The sequence below is a fragment of the Entelurus aequoreus genome, linkage group LG18 (assembly GCF_033978785.1).
Source record: "Entelurus aequoreus isolate RoL-2023_Sb linkage group LG18, RoL_Eaeq_v1.1, whole genome shotgun sequence".
Classification (NCBI taxonomy): domain Eukaryota; kingdom Metazoa; phylum Chordata; class Actinopteri; order Syngnathiformes; family Syngnathidae; genus Entelurus; species Entelurus aequoreus.
In genome coordinates, this window is record NC_084748.1 from 26,282,753 (window position 1) to 26,307,452 (window position 24,700).

At 43.6% G+C, this 24,700-nt stretch overlaps 1 protein-coding gene across 1 annotated transcript in view; it reads left to right on the forward strand.

Annotated features, from left to right (window-relative positions):
• LOC133633958 (arachidonate 12-lipoxygenase, 12R-type-like) overlaps positions 1 to 16,438 on the forward strand; it is a 35,296-nt gene extending 18,858 nt beyond the window's left edge. The window contains exons 8-14 of the mRNA XM_062026811.1: positions 4,437 to 4,640; positions 4,718 to 4,804; positions 4,881 to 5,050; positions 7,417 to 7,538; positions 7,767 to 7,867; positions 7,944 to 8,114; positions 15,326 to 16,438. Of these exons, the coding sequence (XP_061882795.1) occupies positions 4,437 to 4,640; positions 4,718 to 4,804; positions 4,881 to 5,050; positions 7,417 to 7,538; positions 7,767 to 7,867; positions 7,944 to 8,114; positions 15,326 to 15,505 (1,035 nt within the window). The 3' untranslated portion in view covers positions 15,506 to 16,438. The remainder of the gene's footprint in view (positions 1 to 4,436; positions 4,641 to 4,717; positions 4,805 to 4,880; positions 5,051 to 7,416; positions 7,539 to 7,766; positions 7,868 to 7,943; positions 8,115 to 15,325) is intronic.
• Positions 16,439 to 24,700: the final 8,262 nt, after the last annotated feature.

A 24,700-nucleotide genomic window follows, 5' to 3' on the forward strand; every position in this document is an offset into this window, starting at 1 on the left:
CTGTTGACCAAGTATGCCTTGCTGTCTCCTAGCTCAATACAACATGGGACCTGTCTGGCATGCTGTTTGTACAACCTATTGAGGACAATAAATGCAGAGCCATAAGGGTATGCCCTTAATTCAGTTGTTAAGGTGAAAATCTGAAAATATTTTCTTCGAGGGATTTCTAGGAGAGTCACGGAGATCGTAAGTAAGCTGCTGTGAAAATCGGGAGGGTCGGCAAGTATGCAGCTGAGCCGCATCAGAGTGGTCAAAGAGCCGCATGCGGCTCCGGAGCCGCGGGTTGCCGACCCCTGATACAGTCGGACTCACTTCGACGCACAGCAAGGGCTCTGGAACCAGTTCTCTCGAGAGGGGCTGGACTCTTTTCCATACTGGCGTTGCACGCAGTGAGAGGCGAAGGGCTGGGGTAGCAATTCTTGTTGCTCCCCCGCTCAAAGCCTGCACGTTAGAGTTCAACCCGGTGGACGAGAGAATAGCTTCCCTCCGCCTTCGGGTAGGGGGCGGGTCCTGACTGTTGTTTGTGCTTTTGCACCAAACAGCAGTTCAGAGTACCCACCCTTTTTGGATACACTCGAGGGAGTACTGTTAAGTGCACCGCCGGGTGATTCCCTTGTCCTACTGGGGGACTTCAACGCTCATGTTGGCAACGACAGTGAAACCTGGAGAGGCGTGATTGGGAAGAATGGCCGCCCGGATCTGAACCCGAGTGGTGTTTTGTTATTAGACTTTTGTGCTCGTCAAATATTGTCCATAACAAACACCATGTTCAAACATAAAGGTGTCCATATATGCACTTGGCACGAGTACACCCTAGGCCGCAGATCCATGATTGACTTTGTCGTTGTGTCATCGGATTTGCGGCCTAATGTTTTGGACACTCGGGTGAAGAGAGGGGCGGAGCTTTCTACCGATCACCACCTGGTGGTGAGTTGGCTGCGATGGTGGGGGAGGATGCCGGACAGACCTGGCAGGCCCAAACGCATCTAGCAGAGTCTACTGTCAGAGAGTTTCAATTCTCACCTCCTGAAGAACTTTGAACATGTCACGAGGTAGGTGCTGGATATTGAGTCCGAGTGGACCATGTTCCGCACCTCTATTGTCGAGGCGGCTGATTGGAGCTGTGGCCGCAAAGTGGTTGGTGCCTGTCGTGGCGGTAATCCTAGAACCCGCTGGTGGATACCAGCGGTGAGGGATGCCGTCAAGCTGAAGAAATAATCCTATCGGGCTCTTGTGGCTCATAGGACTCCGGAGGCAGCGGACGGGTACCGACAGGCCTAGCGGTGTGCGGCTTCAGCGGTTGCGGAGGCAAAAACTCGGACATGGGAGGAGTTCGGGGAAGCCATGGAAAACGACTTCCGGACGGCTTCGAAGCGATTCTGGACCACCATCCGCCGCCTCAGGAAGGGGAAGCAGTGCACTGTCAACACCGTGTATGGTGGGGATGGTTTTCTGCTGACCTCGACTGCAGATGTGGATCGGTGCAGGGAATACTTCGAATACCTCCTTAATCCCACCAACACGTCTACCTATGAGGAAGCAGTTCCTGGGGAATCTGTGGAGGGCTCTTCTATTTCTGGGGCTGAGGTTGCTGAGGTAGTTAAAAAGCTCCTCGGTGGCAAGACCCCGGAAGGTGGATGAGATCCGCCCGGAGTTTCTCAAGGCTCTGGATGATGTTGGGCTGTCTTGGTTGACAAGACTCTGCAACATCGCGTGGATATCGGGGCAGTACCTCTGGATTGGCCGACCGGGGTGGTGGTTCCTCTCTTTAAGAAGGGGAACCGGAGGGTGTGTTCCAACTATTGTGGGATCACACTCCTCAGCCTTCCCAGTAAGGTCTATGTAGGTGTACTGGAGAGGAGGCTACGCTGGATAGTCGAACCTCGGTTTCAGGAGAAACAGTGCGGTTTTCGTCCTGGTCGTGGAACTGTGGACCAGCTCTATACTCTCAGCAGGGTCCTTGAGGGTGCATAGGAGTTTGCCCAACCAGTCATCTTGTGCTTTGTGGACTTTGAGAAGGCATTCGACCGTATCCCTCAGGAAATCCTGTGGGAGTGCTCAGAGAGTATGGGGTATCGGACTGTCTGACTGTGGCGGTCCGCTCCCTGTACGATCAGTGTCAGAGCTTGGTCCGCATTGCCGGCAGTAAGTTGGACACGTTTCCAGTGAGGGTTGGACTCCGCCAGGGCTGCCCTTTGTCACCGATTCTGTTCATAACTTTTATGGACAGAATTTTCTAGGGGCAGTCAGGGCATTGAGGGGATCCGGTTTGGTGGCTACAGGATTAACTCTCTGCTTTTTGCAGATGATGTGGTCCTGATGGCTTCATCTGGCTAGGATCTTCAGCTCTCACTGGATCGGTTCGCAGCCGAGTGTGAAGCGACTGGAATGAGAATCAGCACCTCCAAGTCCGAGTCCATGGTTCTCGCCCGGACAAGGGTGGAGTGTCATCTCCAGGTTGGGGAGTTCAAGTACCTCGGAGTCTTATTCACGAGTGAGGGAAGAGTGGATCGTGATATCGACAGGCGGATCAGTGCGGCGTCTTCAGTAATGGGGACGCTGTGTCGATCCATTGTGGTGAAGAAGGAGCTGAGCCGGAAGGCAGAGATCTCAATTTACCGGTCGATCTACGTTCCCATCCTCACCTATGGTCATGAGCTTTGGGTTATGACCGAAAGGACAAGATCGCGGGTACAAGCGGCCGAAATGAGTTTTCTCCGCCGGGTGGCGGGGCTCTCCCTTAGAGATAGGATGAGAAGCTCTGCCATCCGGGAGGAGCTCAAAGTAAAGCCGCTGCTCCTCCACATCGAGAGGAGCCAGATGAGGTGGTTCGGGCATCTGGTCAGGATGCCACCTGAATGCTTTCCTAGAGAGGTGTTTAGGGCACATCCGACCGGTAGGAAGCCACAGGGAAGACCCAGAACACGTTGGGAAGACTGTGTCTCCCGGCTGACCTGGGAACGCCTCGGGATCCCCCGGGAGAAGCTGGACGAAGTGGCTGGGGAGAGGGAAGTCTGGGCTTCCCTGCTTAGGCTGCTGCCCCGGCGACCCGACCTCGGATAAGCGGAAGAAGATGGATGGATGGATGGACTTTCATGTCACTGCAACATCAAAGGTCTTATCTACAAAAAATTGTGACTGAATCAGGGTAAGAAGCTCTGCCATCCGGGAGGAGCTCAGAGGAAAGCCGCTGCTCCTCCACATCGAGAGGAGCCAGATGAGGTGGTTTGGGAGGTGTTTAGGGCACGTCCGACCGGTAGGAGGCCACGGGGAAGACACAGGACACGTTGGGAAGACTATGTCTCCCGGCTGGCCTGGGAACGCCTCGGAATCCCCCGGGAAGAGCTAGACGAAGTGGCTGGGGAGATGGAAGTCTGGGCTTCCCTGCTTAGGCTGCTGCCCCCGCGACCTGACCTCGGATAAGCGGAAGAAGATGGATGGATGGACTTTAGATAATACTGTTTGCGAGTTTTGAGCAAATAAATGATGTACAATCAAGTACAAACATTTAAAATGACTCCTGTAAGACATTCCCACAGAAAGATGAGTTGTTCCAAAATATTGGGATCTTTTTTCAGATAATTAAAATTATGCACGCAAGTAATGTATTGGTATTGATCGTGATTAATCAAAAATCACATGTGTGATTAATCTGATTTAAAAATGTAATTCTTTGACAGCAGTAAATAGTATTAGTACTGTCAACTGATTAAACTTATTAAAGTTATTAAAAAAAAACAAAAAAAAACAAAAAACTTATTAATCAGATTTGTACCGGTAATCACACTTTGTATTAATAATATTGAATCACAGGTTGTTACTCACTTGCATCATTTAAAGTGATTTAAAAGAGACCCCGATATTTGGACACAAAAGCTATTTTATTGTCGAAATGTCATACAGGAATCGTATTCCCTTATTATGCTACTACAACACCCAAATGTCTGTGAAAAATAACAAAAAGCAACAAAATAACAAAAAAACATAAACCCTAAAATGTAAACACAACCAGTAAAACAACTTCCTATAAATGCTGATGTTTGTTGAAAATAACATTAGTAGTCAGTAGAGCAGGGAAGGAAGGGGCAAAGCGTGCCTGAGTGAGGTGGGCTGTTTGCACTGACAAACTAGAAGGTTGCGTAAACTCTGAAAATGTGTTTGTCGGACGTATAGAATAAAAACAGCCACAAAAGTATCGATCCCATCACACTAGTATCGATCCGATATCAATTCCTACCTTGTTATCAATACTGTCAACATTTTGATCGATAGGCCCACCCCTAGTCGGAAGAAACACAGCATGATGTCTGATCCATGCCCTGGCCCAACTCCACTGGACCGCATTATTCTGCTCACGGTCACAAAAACAGGAGTTTAAAACTTCCCATCCTTTTGAGTCAGAATGTAGATCACTAATTGGATCACGCCTTCCGCAGCTGAAGCAGACCCCAGGTGAACACAACCCCATCTTCCTCCCGACTGACTCCACCCATGATTGGCTGACAGCAAAAATATTTGTGAGAAACGCTGACTTCACAGAGCAGCAGCTCAACACACACTTGCTGCGCACGCACCTGCTGGCCGAGGCCTTTGCAGTCTCTTTGCAGCGCAACCTACCTATGGTGCATCCCCTCTACAAGGTAAGGAGCTTTGCCAGTGTGGGGTTTTGTCTTTGAGTACTTTTTCATGCTTCTTTCCTTCCATCCTTGCCCTTTAGCTTCTCATACCCCACACTCGCTACACCCTGCAGATCAACAAAATGGGTCGAGAAGGGCTGATTGGCCCCACGGGACTCATTACCTTGGTAAAAACAAAAAAGTAGCTTTGACGATCATAAAGATTCTTTATGGTTTCCACTCACAAATTGGACTTTGTCTCAGAATGCAGGTTCTGGGGGAAAGGCTTTAACCGATTTCCTGGCGAAATCGATGTCCGACATCACCTACACTTCCCTTTGTATCCCAGATGACATCAATGAGCGCGACATGCATGATGTCCCCAACTACTACTACAGGGATGATGGGCTCAGGATCTGGAACACCATGTACAAGTATGTCATTGACAATTGTTTTATACTGTTCGTAATACTTTGTGCTAACCTGTTTGTGTTTGTTCAAGTCAGCAAATTAAAAAAAAAAAAATTAAAGTCCAAAGGCAACGTGTCCAAACTACAGTTAACTGTAATGCTTTAAAAGGGTCATATTATGATTTTTTTATTCTATATTTAAAACCCTTCTTTGTGGTCTACATATAATGTAATGGTGGGCATTTGGTCAAAATTGTGCATAGATTTTGTTTTACAGACCATCTTTACACTGCTTTTTGATCGTCTCTTCAGGTTACGCCGTTTATTTACTCATTAAGATGACTCCACTTCGACTGTCTTCTCCCCGTCAACCATGTTGGTTTTTGCACTTCCACGTTGAGTTTACTAACACATAAGTTCTAACTACAGTATACGTTACTTTGTAATGGCAACAGCGAGGGATGCATGTGCGCGTACATACCTGTACCAGTCTGCCCACAACAAGAGAATAGAGAAAAAGAAGGACTTTAGTGACTACAATGGCGGACTTGTGCAAAGCTCTTTGGGCAACCCTGCACCATATATGGAGATATACGCTGATGTCGCTAAGGCATATGAAGTAGCTAAAGTCTCAAATTCCAAACTCATGTATAAAGCAAGGCAATATTATTTCATAAATCTCTCTGCCATGCCTCCATAGTTTGATTAAAATTTTAAGGACTTACACGGATCTCAAATACACAAAAACAGGTACCAATTTGTAAGATTTTTTTATTGCATAATAGGACCCTCTAAAGCAGCAGTGTTTCAAGTGTAAAACTGAAGCACCTTGTCAAAAATAGAATGATTAATTTCTGTTATATTGAAATACAATCAGTTCCCTGGGTCTTATGTAGCCCAAAGGTGAGTGGAGTAGCAAAAATATGTAACAGTACTCATGTAAGAGTACCGTTACTTTAGAGCAGTGATCGCCAAGCCGTCGCGATCGACTAGGCGATCTTTGGGACTCTACTGGTCGACCACAAAAATATTACGAAGAATAAATGTCATAATCCTAACGGCTTTGAAGTTACAGTATATGAAAACATGTTTTTTTCCAAGTCCATAAAGTAGAGCATACCTGTCAGCCTTTAAATTTGAAAATAAGCAATATTTTCTGGAAAACAGGGAAAAGAATGAGTTATTTAACATAAAACGCCGGGTAATCATTAAATAATTATATTGTTAGGATTTTATCAATACCGATACCAATATCGATTTTCCTTATCATTATTGCTATACGTCCATCCATCCATTTTCTACTGGTTGCCTCTCTCAGGGTCGCGGGGGTGGCTCGAGCCTATTTCACCTGCATTAGGGCTAGACAGACAACATCCACACTCACATTCACATACTAGGGCCAATTTAGTGTCGCCAATCAACCTATCCCCAGGTGCATGTCTCTGGAGGTGGGAGGAAGCTGGAGTATCCGGTTTAGATGTAAATAAAGATGTAAAAACAATTAATGTTTTATTAGAACAAGATGTTGTACACCACCAACATCATGTAACATCTCACAGCAGGGAAGTCTTTTATTAACACCTGCTTTTTAAGTTTTAAAAAAGGCATTTAAGTTTGCAGAGCAAGGTTTTAATTAATTTGTTAGGTCATCATCTTGTAAGGACCACACAGATCCATCACTGTATGTCTATTAATTACAATTACAATCAGCTGGAAATAATATTTATGTATGGCATTCATGTACAGAGAATAGACCTGTTATATGATATAGCATATAAAGTATATAATATAAACTATACAATCAGTTAGCATGTTTGGTGAGTGTGTATTTAATCGAGGTGTGTTTTGATGCCACGCAAATGCGGCGCGATCCAGTGACGTCAGACGGCGACGAGATACATGTCAGCGGACGCTATCTTGCTTGAGAGCAACTTTGTGGGTTATTATTTCACTTAAATTCTTCACTTTTTTAGTGGATTAATATTGGCCAATGGATTACTGTCTCGTTAAAACAATTGATAAGGCGCACTAGCAGCAGTTGTGACTCGTGAGTAAAGCATGTTCACTTCAAACTGACATTAACTCTTATTGGTGTGCGAAGGACTTTTGGAGAGGAAATATTGTTGTGTTAACACTTTTGTTTGGTGTTGCTTCCTTATTTGTGATAATTCTAAGCTGATTATCAGATCCTACCCGTGTCTTTTTTTTAAGCGTAGCAGCGGCACTTGAAGTAAATGTGACAGCGTGTCATAATTACGACGGTTAGCTGGATAAAAAAATACAGATAGCTGTATCATTTGTCCAGAATGTTAACGGTCCTCCTGAACAGACCCAATTAGGAACCGGTGCCCAAAAATATATCACTAATAATAATATGTTTTTCTTCACAGGTTTGTTCAAGGAGTGCTCGAGTACTACTACAAAAGTGACAACGACGTCCTGAGAGACTCAGAACTGCAGACTTATATCGGGGACATTTTTAAAAAGGGCTTCCTTTCGAATACAGAAAGAGGTGCTTCTTTTACATCTTGCTTTCTTGTTCGGGCAATAATTTTGAGTTGTTTTCAGTAAATCTTCACTGCTTTACACACTGTACACTGACAACTCTAAAGTATCTCCAAGATGTCCTTTCTATAGTGTTGTCCCTTGATATGACATACTGGAATATAAATGGAATGTACTCACTTTTGTGAACTACGAACCAGCAAAAATTAATCCATCTTGTTTCGGTCCTTGGCAGGATTCCCTCAGAGTTTCACCACTGTGACTGAGATGGTTAAGTTTGTCACAATGGTGATGTTCACTTGTTCCTGCCAGCATGCGGCTGTAAACAAAGGAATAGTGAGTCCTCCTTCTGTTGTGTATTGTACAAGCTTTAGATGAACAAACCAACAACAACAAAAAACACTATTTGCAGTTTGACTACGGCGGCTGGATGCCCAACTTCCCCTCAAATATGCAGTGTCCTCCCCCGACGGAAAAGGGGACAACAACGGAGGCCACAATTTTGGCGACATTACCTCCTGTCTGTGTCACTGCTGAGAACCAGAATGCAGTTTGGCTGCTCAGCAGGACGCCGTCAGACTTTGTAAGTAGACCAAAACTTCCAGACAAAATACAAAAGGAGGAGAAATACAAGTTATGTACAGTTAGCTAATAGTATATTGGCACTGAGCACAATACAGTCATTCAACAATTAAGATAATAATAAAATAATAATTAAGTATCTTTGCTAAGATGTTAACACCGTCCTCTGACAGTTTAAATATCATCGAGTAAATACATATGTGAAATGACTTTTGGCCTGCAGAGGATCTGAGTGATGCAACTTCCTGTTGACGATGAGACTTGCGGAAAAATCCAAATTTTTCAGAGCAGTAATGTAGCAGGGGTTTCAAACTCAATCTTATTGGCTGTCTTTAGAAGGTCGCTTGTAACTGAATTCATATGAATATTAGGGCTGTCAAAGTTAACGCGATAGTAACGCATTAGCTAGAAGTTACTTTAAAGGCGCTATTTTTGACCCTCGGTCCATTCCGTGGCATGGGGAAATATAATCACGTTCAGTTGCTGTTGAGATACAATCTCGAAAATAGCGAGCAGAAATGCACAATGAAAAGGGTACATTAAAAGCCATGGCAAGTTGTTCTCCGGACAAGACAAGTCTATTTTATCTTTGATCACCGGTAGACGACATCACTGCAGCAACAGCCTGTTGGTGGGCTTTGCCGCTAGCAGAGAGGTAAAGCTTTACTTCTGTGTTTGGATTACGGTTGAGTGCATTGATAACATAAAATGTAGATTGTGACACTAACTGTTTCAGTAGGACGGAAACCAAGCTCAGTGGAAAAAAAGACAGTAGAGAGGAAGTCTAGAGTCGTTTTTTTAGAGACTTTGACATTGTCAAAACATGTCAAGACATCTCTTCTCATATACCAATCACACACTTCTGGCTTTACAATAATAGCGCTACGAGTCACGTCCGGTCTAACTTCCATAACAAAATGAAAGATTGTCTTACGTTACGATCATGCTTTGTCAAAGATGTTTTGTAATAGAATCTGATATATGTATCTACCAGATTTAAATGAAGTGTATATTTTTTTTTATTACCTGTTCTGATTGATAGTCCGCCATTACAGCATCTTTAGCAGGTTAAATATTACAATTTAATAATAAATAGAGAAGGTTAAAACATTGTCATGCATGAATATGAATACTTTAACTTGTACAACATGTAATGTACAGGATATCAGAAGCATTTATTTAAGTAAAAATATCACAGATTACTTAATGTGTGAAACGGGTATCTAAACATGGTGTAGCTCCACTCCTCTGAATGCAAGTGCTTCTACAGCAGGAATACAAATTCTGTATTCTTACAAAATTTGGCAAGACACCAACTTACTGCAGGTATTTTTTTAAGTGTGTTGAGCTATCTAGAAAAGTATAACATTTGAAAAATATTTCACTGAAGCAAACTAATTGTCTAGTTATAGTATTAAAAACTTGAAATGTATCCGTCAAGAGTACACTATCTAGCGATTAATTTTGAGTTAACTATGAACAAACTGCAATAATCGCGAATAAATATTTTAATCGTTTGACAGCCCTAAGAAAATACATGGTTTAATCGCCTCATGATATTACTACATGCAATTGAACACAATTGTTTGTGCATTTTATAAGCATTTATTAAATCTTTCTTTTTAATTTTAACAAAAACATTTTAGGAATATATGTTAATATGTGGTCTTCCATGATTAGATAATGTGAAATACATATATATTAAAAGACATGCAATTTTACTGTCAGAATTTAAAAAATAGTTAATTTATTAAGAATGATAAAGTGCTTTATTATGTAGATAATTTCCAAGCTTTCACAGGCCACACAAAGTGACCTTAAGTTTAACATCTGTTTAGTAAGGAACAGGACTGAGTGAAAACTCAGGGACATAATTAAAGTGTAACCTATTACTTTACTTTTTTAAGAAAATACAATTTAAATATATTTGGGATAAAGAAGAACATAGATATGTAAAAAACATCAACACACGTTTCTTAAAGATTTAAAATAGGATGAATTTAAACTTGCATAAACAAAATAAGTAGTATATGACATTTGATGCCTGTACCTGCTTCCAAAAACTAGACTTCACCTTGCAATATAATAATTTGTAATCATTAAATACATCAGATAAATGCGCAGGACACTTTGCTTGATTATAACATATATTTTACAAGTCATTTGATTGTGCATTTATACATTTTATTTTCTGGGGAAGCAAATGGCACATATTTGGCACAATGGCGTTTATCCTTTTAGTTTTGTTAGTTTTACAATCCATTCATTATGTCTGTGGTTAAATAAAGACCACCAAGACACAGTTTGGGATTTCCTAAAAAAAAAAAGTGATACCTTTACTGCTCATCAGTTGTTGCGCTTTTTGGAAAACAGCTTTAAAAATTAAATTGCTCGATATTTTCAGTGCAATTGTATTTTTAAGATCACTCCTATGTTAACATGTTATCCATTCAGTCGGCCATCAACAGCGCCTACATAACACATAATAAAATTATGAGTGGACACCATTAAAATCTACAGTTTTGGAGTGTGCTGTTTACAATTAAATACATTTTACCTTAAGTGTATGGTTATATACTGTAAATAATATGATTTTCTATTTTATTTGGTCAAAAGTGTCCAAAATAGAGTTAAGTGGTGCAAATAGATTGTACAATAATACCATATCATCACATAGTTGAATACTAAAGGATCTCAAAAAAGTTCACATCAGTTTTTTTTTGCCCATCATTGACAATACTTATGTAAGACAAGAGCACGTCTCTTTTCTGTTCGTTTTAAATAATGAACAACTACTTGTAATAGGCGGATAATGATGGAGTTAATGGATTAATCTGTTCTGCCTCTAGAGCGCTCACGTGACCTGTATATTACCTAAGTTATAGCAACATTGTTGTTGTAGGAGCTAACACAGACAAGCTACTTTTCTGGTGCTTCTCCGACCACTCGCGAGTAGCCCACGACTAGCTACTTCTGTTGCTTCTGTATGGCCTTTAAGTTAGTAAAAGTTCATGTTTGATTATAAATCATGCATCTCACCTGTACAGTAGAAGGTTGTGGCACCAAGCCGAAAAGTTGGTCAACTTTGAAAATCGACACACTACCGACTTGATACTCTATGGCTCTCAACAAATGTAATGCAGCATAAAACAATTTCAACATTGCTAGGAAGTCTTTTTTTTTAATCCGAAGAGTGAATAATATTCTAAATTTAGCAGCTAAAGGCGAACACATGCTGAAAGATACAACATCCCATCAGTCGTCATTCCATTTCAAACAGACATTGGTGGTAGTTATTGACAGAAGTAACCTTAGTTTCTTCTGCGAAGGAAGGAAAGAAGCTCTAGTAATGTTTACAATGACCAAAATACTGTAAATAATACGTTATAAAAAACGGAGGGATGTATATGTGGAAGTCTTTGAGTGTGGGAGGGTTCTCCTTGTGCCGACAGATCTTTTGTGAGCCCAGTAGACAGGTTGGAGCAAGTCTTTTATTTCTCATACACAAGTATGTTGTGCTTTCCAGCAATATATATTTAAGACTTTTCAGTCCGGCGTGTCTCTGTTCGTGTTCTCTCTCTCTGTCTCCAACTCCAACCACGTGTCTCAGTCCGGCTGCTGCTAGTAAAGGCACACATAACATCATAGAACAGAACAGAACACATCACAAAAGCGCTGCTGCAGCCTGGCAACATCTGCTTTCTGGGATGGTGTAAGCTGATTATCACAGAGGAGGGGGAGGGCTGGGCGGAGCACGGGACCTACGGCCCAAGCTCCTCCCTGTCCTCGACCGTCGTCACCATGCTTTCAGGAGGTTCAGGTGGTAAATTTGGGTGCCTCCACCCCGGTCCGAACGCCGGACCTCATAATCTACATCATTCACTCACCGTGTGACCACAAAGGGTCCTTGCCACTTGACGAGTAATTTAGAGCTGGATGTCGGGAGTAATACAAGCACTTTCTCTCCCGGTGAAAATTTTCTTAGCTGCGTCCCCCTGTTATACAGGCGCTGCTGACATTCCTGGTCCCGGAGCAAATTCTTGCGTGACAAGTGACTCCACCGTGTGGAGTTTTCCCCCAGGTCCATAACGTATTGTATTTAATTTTTGCTGGGGCTTGGACCTTCCCCCAGCTTTCCTTAACGAGGTCCAAAACCCTGTGCGGCTTCCTGCCGTACAACAATTCAAAGGGGGAAAACCCTGTGGAGGCCTGGGGCACCTCCCGCACTGCAAACAGCAGGGGATCCAACCATTTATCCCAGTTAGGTTTGTCCTCGTGTACAAACTTACGGATCATAGATTTAGCGTCTTATTCAGCCGCTCTACCAGCCCGTCAGTCTGCGGGTGGTAGACGCTGGTCCAAATGGCTTTAATTCCCAATAATCCGTGTGCGTGACATAAAGGACGTGCCCTGGTCAGTCAGAATCTCTTTCGGGATTCCGACTCGGGAGATGACCTGAAACATTGCTTGCGCCACACTCTTTGCAGAGATGGACCACATCCGGCACTGCTTCGAGATATCGAGTTGCGTAATCCACCAGGACTAACACAAAACAATATCCCTGGGTGCTCGGGTGGATTGGTCCGACGAGGTCCATGCCAATCCGTTCAAACGGGAACTCTATGAGTGGTACTGGGCGCAAAGGCGCCCTGGGGGTAGCCGCTGGATTGACCAGCTGGCAGTCCGGGCAGGCCGCGCACCAGTAGCGCACGTCTGCCTGGATGCCTGGCCAATAGAAATGAACCATTACCCGGTGGAGTGTTTTATCTTACCCCATGTGTCCAGCCATGGGGTGAAAGTGCGCCGCCTGGAAAACTATTTCCCGACAGCGTTTCGGCACCAACAACTGGGTGATTTCCTCTCCTGTTTGAGTGTCACGACTCACTCTGTATAACCTATCCCTGATTAAAGTAAAGTGAGGGAATACCCGGGCTGTTCCCGGGCGCACCAGCTGACCATTTATAGATATCACTTGGTCCCAGGCCGAGCGCAGAGTGTCATCCCGAGACTGCTCAAGCGCCGGTTCCCCCTCTCCCTTGGCAGTGTCGTATGAACTCACGTTGCCGCTGAGAACCGCGCAGATATTCCACTTTCCTACTGGTCGTGAACGCACCCCTGCACACTGTGTCACTAAATTTTTAAACCCCGCCCAATTGGTACCCGGGATTAAGGGGTGCGTAAGGTGCGCACTTACAGCAACCTTGACACTATATAATCGTTTGTCGAATTTAATTTCCACCAGCACCATGGGGTATTCGTGCACATCCCCATGAACACATCTAATGTTCACCCGTGCTGCCTGCCTCAAAGCCCCGGGTCAAACCAGTTTATGGTGGATCATGGACTGCTCACAGCCCGAATCCACCATCGCCCGGTGTATACTCCCTTGTATCCTTACCGGAATACAGTATGTCTCACCCGAGCCGGGGGAGGGCGCTGGAGGGCGACAACCCGGATCACCTGCCCCACCTCCATGCGCGGAGGTCTCTGACGCACATGACCATTTGAGGGGCCGTCTGCGCGGGAAGCACTGTATTTGCAGCAGCTGGGACCTGTAAAAAAACACAAGGATAATTAAATGTCCGGGACCGTGGAACCGGTGGGCCCGCCGCGGCCTGTGGCGCGCGCAACCTGGGTGGTGCCAGTACTGGGCGCGTCGGGACCTGCGAAGCAGAAAACAAGACAGAAGAGTCAGTCATGCGGCGCCGCGGGACCAGCGGACCCCCTCGTCCCGTGACGCGCGCAGTTCACGCGGCAGCGGCACTGGGCGCTCTGCCTTTCCACCAGTCTTCTCCTCCTGCTGCGACTCGCGGCGCACCGCCAGGTGGTCCTCCGCCAACGTCATCGCTGTTGCCAGGTCTTGGGGCCGGTGGTAGCGGACACAGGTCGATGTCCGTGCTGGGATTGCCTCCAGGAACTGCTACAAGATCAATTGCTCCATCACGTGGACGTCGCCTTCGCCCGGCTGCAGCCAGCGCGTCGCGTATCCCAACACGAACGAACAGTCCTCCGCCCCCAGGCGCAGTGCCCTGAACCGGCGTCAGTGGTCCTCGCTGGCGCTGCCGGTACAGTCAAGCACCACCCGCCTCAGGTCCGGGAAGCACACGCGAGATGCCGCCGTTAGGCTAAGCGCCGCCCGCTACGCTTCCCCTGCTAGCAGCGACATTCCTCTTCCGGCCATCCGCACGCCGCCGCCGTGGCCTCAAAAATGTCTATGAAGGCTGGGGGGTCCTCTGTCTCCCCCATGCACTGAACGGAGACGGCTGCTGATATTGGCGGCGCCGCTCCGACCCGGTCCGCCAGCGACTGCAGAATATAGCTCTGCTGGGCCACCTGGCGTCGGACCGCCTCCAGCTGCTGTTGACTGGCCGCTGTCACCTCCGCAAGAATCCTCCCAACGCTGCCAGGGGGTCGGACACTGCCATCGTCGGCACTCAGGTATGTTGGGTGCCAGATGTGGAAGTCTCTCAGTGTGGGAGGGTTCTCCTGGTGCCGACAGATCGTTCGTGAGCCCGGTAGACAGGTTGGAGCAAGTCTTTTATTTCTCATACACAAGTATGGTGTGCTTTCCAGCAATATATATTTACAACTTTTCAGTCCGGCGTGTCTCTGTTCGTGCTCTCTCTCTCTGTCTCCAACTCCAACCACATGTCTCAGTCCGGCTGCTGCTAATAAAGGCAACAGGTGATTAGATAACCAGCCCCAGCTGGGCAATCCACTCACTTGCCGCTGGCTTTGAGGCCAGTCCTTACACACCCCGCTCTGGGGCAGGCCCTCAGACCACGCCCCCTCCACAGTATACAAAACCGTGTTGTTGGAGGATTTAAAATGTTTTTAGTGCGCTTCATAGGCGGAATAGTTTATATCTCATACACCTGCATTGTTAGCCGGTTCTTACTAAGCCATTGTCTTGTCCCACATAAGGACTGTGGATGAGGCCAAAATTCTCCAAAAAGTGCAGAGTTCTTTCAAGGCTAACACACAAAGATTTTCTAAATCTAAAAACATTTGTTTCAGACCTCTTACATATATTGACCAATGTATTGCACACGAGAACCAATGTTTTACAAGTGATAAGGCATACTTGTCAACATTTGCATATTAAATATTAGGGCAATGTGCTGAGAGTAGAGAAAATAAGGCAAACACTGGACTATTGCAGTTAATTGAATAGAGTCTTTAATTGGAGCATTTGTGATAACTATTCCTTAGGTTACCCTGGGACACTACCCAGAGGACCACTTCACTGAAGAGACCCCCCGCCAGCTGCAGAGGAAGTTCAAAGCGGAGCTCGAGGTGCTGACTCCAACCTTCAAGAAGAGGAACATTGATATAGAAATCCCTTACACTTACCTGTTACCAAACAGTATGGAGAACAGCATCACCGTCTAAAACCATTCTACTAATATTGTAGAATAGGTTACATGGTATATATTCTAAAAACAACAAGTAGCCTATTTCTGCTTTTAGCTTATATTATGCAATAATCTTTGCCTTTTCTATGACCGCAATGCTAAAAACAGGTACTGCAGCAGAACTTCAAATTGGAAGAAAGAAAAGATACGAGTCAAATAAAAAAGTACTTACCCTTTAAAGCAGGGGTGTGCTAACTACGGCCCACGGGCCCCATCCGGCCCGTCGGTAATTTTAATCCGGCAAGCCAAATATTCAAACAGAATTGAGCAAAGATCTGTTTTGAGATGTGCCACAACAAAACTGATACTAGACTTTGAGGCACTAACAAAAATGGCTGATTAAAAACACCACTCCCACTAAAAGAGAATGCAAGTGTTAACCCTTTAATACCATATGTTTCTTTGATGAAATTATATTGTTGAAAATAGATGTAATATGATTAAAATAGCCCATATTTGAGAAGCCTACTCTTAGTTCCAATGCATCACGTGCTCGCCCGCCTTGTCTGTCAAATTTCACAAGCCAATGTGGCCCCTGAGCCAAAAAGTTTGCCCACCCCTGCTTTAAAAGTGTTTGCTGAAATATACTGTCACCTGGTGGCGTGTAATAGGTATTGCTTGAGCTAACTAAAGTGTCATTTTGTTTGGGGAAGTTGCTTTTTGTATGCATATTTCACTGAGAAGCCACATGCTTTCTTATGTCACAATAAGCTCCATGTCCTCTTCAATGGTTATATTCACATTATTTTTCTCTCTATCATTAGTATGTATTAGTATTAGTAACTTAGAGATTTCTTTACAAAACAAATAGTTTTTAAGGTTAGTGGGATAGTTTAGTCATTCTTTAACTGTTTGAACGGTAACATTGTGTTTGAATATATAGTTAATTGATTATTTGGTGTAATATTTCAATGGCCAAAAATATTAAACATACTTGTTGAATAAAACCTGTCTTGTTTTTTATTAATACTTGGGCATACTATGCTACTGTATTTTAATGGTGGTCATCATGGTGGTACCTGGTGACAAACGTTTGAGAACCACAGTGAAAGATGGTTTGATCTCCCAAAATGTGTTGTTAAACATGAGAGGGAAGGTATAAAGCAGAGTTGTCCAAAGTGTGGCCTGAGGGCCATTTTAAAATCAAACTGAATTATGGCTATTCAACCCGTCTTTGAACAAGAGCAGATAATTGAGGAAGAAGTCAAAAAGATTGTTTCTGCATTGAAATGCGTCAAGGCGAAGGATGTGTCGAACGTAGACAGAGTTCTTAAGAACATATTCTGAAGCACTGATAAAACCAATTAAGATCTTAGTAAACCAATCACTGGCTTCAAAGGAGAGACCATCATCCTGGAAGATAGCTATGATAACACCAATTTTTCAATCTGGTCAGAAAACACTGGCATCCAATTATAGACCAATCACAGGGCTGCCAAGTTTCAGAAAATGGCGAGAGTGAGATTGTAGTGTCCTGATGCGTTCGAAAAAAAGTTTTGATTTATACCTTAAGACCAATGTCCTCACCTCCAACGACTTAGGTCACTGTTTGATTGACTACTGTTTTACAGTGGTTCTCGAAGTGGATTCCAGGGACTCTGTGGGTTCCATAAAGGGGAACTGCACTTTTTTTTGGAATTGTGCCTATTGTACAAATCATTATAAAAGACATGACGACGGATTTTTAATTTTTTTTAATGCTTTCTATCTTGTAAATAAAAGTCTGCTGACAGCGGAGCCATTGGGAGCTCCGCTAATTCGCCCATAAAATCCAATAAATAACCATTCAATAACTGCCAGCAATACTGTGATATTAGTGATATTGTTATTAGAAGCGCTAACGCAGACAAACTATTCGTAGCGCCGACGTGATCACTTCTGTGTGTCCCTATGTGTACATCATTTAGTGGTCTGCTGCTTCCTCGCTTCCTGTAAGTTTATTCTAGATCATAAATCATGCATCTCACCTTGACAGAAGACGTCTGAGTAGGTATTCCGACGAGTTGGTACACTTTGACAGCCATTTAGGACATGGAACTGGCGAGGACGACACGAGAAAAAAAAGACAATAGGTAACGTTCTAACTTATATCTGTCAGTAGACTCACCTTGAAAGATTTAAAAAATACCGGTGTAGTGGGTTTACATCAGGGGCGTTACTAGACCTAGTACTGTACTGGGGCACAAATAATTTATGAGAGCTCGCAAAGTGTGCGAGAACAAAAACATATTCAGCATTTATTTATCATAAAAAAACAAATAATTCTTTAAAATATTCAATCATGTCAGATTGTGTTGTTGTCTAGATCTTTGATTAACCACCAAAAATGTACTGAGGTAATGCATTTGTTCCTCAGTGTCTACTCTCTGTGTCATATCTCTCTAAGGTCCATCAACTTCCTACAAGTATGTACATAGTTCTAAGTCTCCTATCTGCATTTTTTATGGTCTTCAGTTTTCACATGGAATTATAAGAATAGCGAAAGCTGTTCTGTTTACAAAGTTATCCCATCCTTCCTTGTGACAAAAAAGTCACCTGACAAAAAGCATTCTGTAAGAAATTGTTTTCCAAAATGTTTTTTATTTTTTTTTCCTCATATGGGAGGTTTTGTATTTCTATCATCGATATTCAAAATCAAATGACTCTGAGGCAAAAAAAAGAAAAAAATAACATGATTGGGACATCATTCATTGATAGTCAACTCATCAACTTTCATCTCTCCCTCACCTCTTCCAGCACTCTTCCAGCACAGACATGGAAATATATTTTAAAAAATCTAATTGGGGCAACAAAACCCGTTATTTTTAGCCATCTTCCTGGTGACAAATAAGATGCTTTAGCTGTAGCCATTGTTCTGGTGACAAAACAAGATTATTTTAGTCAAAGACAAACCGATTAACAAGATAAGTCTACTGTGCTATTTTTCTGTGAAATAAACTTGAATGATTTAAAAAAAAAAATTGGCTCACGACTTGATGGTAGGTGAAACAAAAATTATTCCTGAAGATAGAGCATTTGAGAAGCACTGCACCATTCCTAGGCTGTATATCAACTCACAAAAGCTTACTCTAAATTATCATTGATGCAGAAGTCCTGAGCAGAAGCAGCAGAACATAACCAACATTATGTGTCATCATTGGCGTTGTTAGGCCTATTTTAGGGGGCCTCAAATTATTCTTAAGCCCCCCTAAATAATTTGGTGTTATATATATATATATGTATATATATATATATATATATATATATATATATATATATATATATATATATATATATATATATATATATATATATATATATATATATATATATATATATATATATATATATATATATATATATATATATATATATATATATATATATATATATATATATATATATATATATATATATATATATATATATTTTTTTTTTTTTTTTTTACAAATACATGCCGACATATTCATTATAAAGTGGCCCAAATATGAGTTTAAATAAATAATCATATAACCTGTCATTATTCGCTCAGTTTTCCCTCACTTCATAGCGTAAGGTAGAGAGCCCCTTTAGTGCGTCGGTATCCAATCCATTCCTCTTGTTCATATAGAAAATGCCCACATCACTCAAAATCCAGTCCGCATTTTCTCTGCGACCTTGCTTGCTGTCCTGCAGGTGTACGGAGCACATTATCACACAGCACTGCAGATTGCAGAACAAGAACGTGAACGGATGCAAAATGGACATAAGAAACTTTTTCAAAAAAGTAAGTATTCATCACTGCTTGTAGTAAAATGTATTAGCTCCACTTTACGACAGGTCTGTGTTTGACAAAAAGTTACATTCCCGCTCTAAAACAATGCTGCTACTTAGTTAGCTATAGTTAGCCTGAAATGCATCATTAAGGTGCTGGTTATTTATAAAGTTAAAAGTGCACTCTTTTTTACCATTTGCTATCTTTGGGGTTACTTCCTTCTGGAGCGTCAGCTGTGTTTCTCACTTTACATATGGAGAAGAACAGTGCTGAGCTCATTCACGTATGACTATCATCAGTAGATAATAATAATAATCACTCCACAACCCCTATTGATCTGTAGGAGTCAGGGCAGAGGAGCACCTAAAGTGAGAGGGGAGAGGCCTCTACTGGAAAGGTGAGTAGGAGAATAATGATACATATAAATAAATATTAAAACATTTTTTTTTTTAAATGGCTTATCGATAAGCAATTTGTTTTATTTATTTATGGGTGGATCATGTTGACTATTGGTCCTCCTAATTGTCAATCATTCTGGTGATGTTACGTAAGGACATATATATATATATATATATATATATATATATATATATATAGGGTTCAGGTTCAGATCCGGGCAGCCATTCTTCCCAATCATGCCTCTCCAGGTTTCACTGTCGCTGCCAACATGAGCATTGAAGTCCCCCAGTAGAATGAGGGAATCACCCGGGGGAGCACTCTCAAGTACTCCCTCGAGTGAATCCAAAAAGGGTGGGTACTCTGAGCTGCGGTTTGGCGCGTAAGCGTAAACCACAGTCAGGACCCGTTCCCCCACCCGAAGGCGGAGGGAAGCTACCCTCTCGTCCACCGGGTTGAATTCCAACATGCAGGCTCTGAGCCGGGGGACAACAAGAATTGCCACCCCAGCCCGTCGCCTCTCACTGCCGGCAACGCCAGAGTAGAAGAGAGTCCAGCCCCTCTCGAGAGAACTGGTTCCAGAATCCTTGCTGTGCGTCGAAGTGAGTCAGACTATGTCTAGTCGGAACTTCTCCACCTCGCGCACTAGCTCAGGCTCCTTCCCCCCCAGCGAGGTGACGTTCCACGTCCCAAGAGCTAGCTTCTGTAGCCGAGGATCGGACCGCCAAGTGCCCTGCCTTCGGCTGCCGCCCAGCTCACATCGCACCCGACCTCTATGACCCCTGCTATGGGTGGTGAGCCCATTGGAGGGGGAACCCACGTTGCCTCTTCGGGCTGTGCCCGGCCGGGCCCCATGGGGACAGGCCCGGCCACCAGGCGCTCGCCATCGTGCCCCACCTCCGGGCCTGGCTCCAGAGGGGGGCCCCGGTGACCCGCGTCCGGGCGAGGGAAATCTGGGTCCATAGGTTTTATTTTTCATTGAGGTCTTCGAGCTGCTCTTTGTCTGATCCCTCACCTAGGACCAGTTTGTCTTGGGAGACCCTACCAGGGGGCATAAAGCCCCCGGACAACATAGCTCCTAGGATCATTGGGACACGCAAACTCCTCTACCACGGTAAGGTGGCAGCTCAGAGAGGAGAAGTTACAACACTTTTGTGTTATTTATTATTGAACTTGATGCAAGTTATTTTATTTGATATTGAACTTGATGCAAGTTATACCACAGCTGCACAGTTATTTTATTTATTATTGAACTTGATGTTATTTTATGTTATTGAGTTTGAATGTATAAAACTTGATGTTACTTGATGTTCAATAAATTTGAAAATGTTAAGCTTGGCATTAGCGTTCTGTTGGGGCGATGGGGGCAGGTGGGGCTTGAAAACTCCCCCTTGTCCAAAGTGGGGGATGACAAAAAAAGTTTGAGAACCACTGGTTTAGACTCCATCAGTTCTACTTCAGTCTTTGTTTAAGCCCACGCCTGGATATCTACTAGCGTGTAAATTTTCACGAACGCTAAAATGGCTGTTATTTTTTTTGTCCATTTTTCAATTGTGTACAAAATCGGAAATTGGAATAACGATTTGTTGTCTGTTTTTTCATTTGTAATTTTTTCAAAATTCATTGATACGTCAATTTTACCCGGAAGTAGATATCTGTAGACGTGGGCTTGCAGGTAAACAAACAGAGAAGAACACAGGAAGTCTAAGGAGCCAGTCCGTGATCTTGACTTTAAATAGCAACTTCTAGGTCTGTGTACCTTCCGTTCATTCTATTTCAAATTCTTAATTGCAAATCAAAAAACACACTTTGGGCCATTTTTTCTATTTTTATTTCTGAAACAAAAGTTGGACAACTATTTAATGACACTTTTTTAAAACGCCAATAAGACTGCTGCTGAACATGCTAAAAACATGCTAAACGCAAAGGAAAAGCTAAAATACTGCTTCCGGTTCAATTTGTCATCACACAGATAACCACTCATTTTTGCATTTTGGATGAACATATCGATTGTTGTGTTTTTCTGGAAAAATAAAAATCCATAAAAGGAAAACAACACAAAATCCAATTTGATGGCAATATTTTAATGAAAATCAACCCTTTTTTGTTTGTTTTAAAATCTGCCATACATAGTAAAAATCAAAAAACGGCCCTAATTTTGTTTTTTGATTTTCAGAATTGAAAATAGAATGAGCGGAATGTACACGGACCCTTCTGCTTCTGGTGTCGGAATATGAAAAACAATACCCAAATAATTTTCATTGTTGGTTTCATTTTTGTTATATGGAGTTGGCCCTGTGATGAGGTGGCAACTTGTCCAAGGTGTACCCCGCCTTCCGCCCGAATGCAGCTGAGATAGGCTCCAGCATCCCCCGCGACCCCAAAAGGGACAAGCGGTAGAAAATGGATGGATGGAATAAAAAACATAAATAAAACCCTTGTGGTACTCCCCACCATTCATAGTGGAGTTGGAGCCCGATTGGAACCTCCTGAACGCTTTGCGGGCGAACCCGGACAATGCAAGTAATTCATCATGAACTGTGAGATGCATTTTGAGCTCTCGCCCCACGTATTTCCCACCGATCGAGCTAAGGTGTCGTTTATGATCTCCTATCTGGCTGGGAGAGCAAGGAAGTGGGCCATGGCCGAGTGGTCCAGGGGCTTTCATATATGCAGCTCACTCCGAGACTTTACAGACTCTCCAAAAGACCCTGTCTCTTTCGAGCGTGAAAGGGCTAGAGAGCTCAGTGGGATTCGTCAGGGGAGAGAATCAGTCTCAGATTACGCCATATATTTTCGAACCCTGGCTGCAGAGAGCGGATGGAACACTACGGCCCTCTACAACGTCTTCCTCAAGGGGCTGGCCGGCCCTGTTCTGGAGCGACTGCTACCCACAGACTTACCTGTGGACCTAGATCCGATGGATTCAGATCGCCAGTCGCAGATTCCTATCACCGCCAGCTATACTCCAGGTCTTCAACCAACAGTATGGCCTCCCCATCCCCTGCCCGAGAGCGGAGAGGAGCCCATGCAGTTGGGCAAGGCACGACTCTCCCTGGCAGAGCGCCAGCGTTGCCTCAAGGAGGGGCGATGTTTCTACTGCGGGTAGGTGGGGCATCTTGTGGCCGCCTGCCATTCCAAGTCGATCCAGGCAGGGAATCAGGTCCCTGCCTCAAGTGCTACCTCGCGTGCCTTGACACCCATTAAGGTAACCAACCACTCAGTTAGCATGGAATTAGAGGTTTTAATTGACCCGCGGGCTGATGAGAGCTTGATGGACTGAGGTTTAGCCAAGAAATTGGGAGTAACAACCAGAGTCATCCCACCACCCCTTAGAGCTAGCGCCCTTAACGGTAGTGCTTTATTTTCGATGACCCACATCACAGAACCCGTATCCATAGACATTGATAACCACCACGAACTAATGAACTTCTTCCTGTTCCACTCACCTGCACGCACCCTGGTACTGGGACATCCGTGGCTCATTCACCATTATCCCCCATAGACTGGACCACAGGCAAGATCAGGGGTTGGGGAAGGAACTGTGGGGGGAAATGTACAAGGGGTAGTGCTCCAGCAAAGACTGCCATGAATATAAACTCTGTTTCTGCTCATTCTGCCACATAACTACAGGAACCAAATTTGACCTCCATACCTCCCTGCTACCACCACCTTAAGGAAGCCTTTAATAAGGCTAAAGCTACATCACTCCCACCACATACGATTGCGCAATAGACCTCATCCCAGGCTCTACCATCCCCAAGGGGCACCTGTACTCGGTCTCAGGTCCCGAGAGACAAGCCATGAAGGATTACATAGAATCCTCGCTTAAGGCGGGACTTATCCGTTCCTCATTGTCCGGGAAAAAGATGGACGGTGATTATACTGCCCTTTACACGGGCAACTTGGTTCACACAAAAATAAAATCAATCAATCAATCAATCAATGTTTAATTATATAGCCCTAAATCACAAGTGTCTCAAAGGGCTGCACAAGCCACAACGACATCCGCGGTACAGAGCCCAAAAATAATTACTGTGTCTTTATCAGAAGACACAGAATAACTGGTGTTTCTGACCCAGTAATGTTGTTATCTGACCCTAGAAGTAATAAGATTTGCACAATAAGAAGCTCTGGCCATAGAATTTAATTCACTTAACATTTGTTTAAGATGGAGACGATGGACACATGGCCGTAACTACCAATGAGGACGGCAAGGTCATGTCCTCTATATTTTTTAGGTGACAGGAAGAAGATAAAATGACTGACTGCAAATATACTTTGTGTAGGACATCGTCTGCGCTGTACATCACCGTGCGGTAGATAATTCCCTTTCGATAAACGATCTTTGGTTATGCACAGCCCGTTACAACTCCAGACAAGGTAATGAAGTCCACTTTCACTCTAAACATCATCTGATCGGAAATGTGCTGTTAACATAACTTTAACATCAGATTATTCTGACGTAACTAATGTTGGTTTCCTGAATGAAATTGATGTTGAATGCTGCGGACAACGTAACTGTAACCCCACGCCGTATAAATTGTTCTCTTCTCTTGTCATGTCAGTCAGGTGATTATTCTGTTCACAGATATCAAAGCTGCCTTGCCCAAAACACAGAACACGCGCTGTGCGTATGGCTTAGCGATCCGTGGGGGACCCCATTTTGCGTGAATAAGCGTATGTCAAATGTAAGTTATTGAATGACAAGGCGGTTCAGATAAAATTTTACCTCAAACGTAGTCCTAGCTCTGTCACTGATAATAACAATGTGAGGACAGATTCAGAAGGTCCTGAGTTTAAATGTCTTTCGGAGATGGGATTTTAGCAAGGTTTTTTTTTTTTTTTTTTTTTTTATAATGTCCTGCCCAGCTTCTCGGGCAAATCATATAGCAGATGTAGATGCCCATATCGGCTGTTCAGATTTACTTTACAAAAGAGACGTGTAGGATACTTCTCTTGTTGCCTTACTTGTATTTTGACTTTATTAAATGTATTTATATTATCATTTGGTGCAGCCGGGCCGGAGCAGGAGGGGATAGG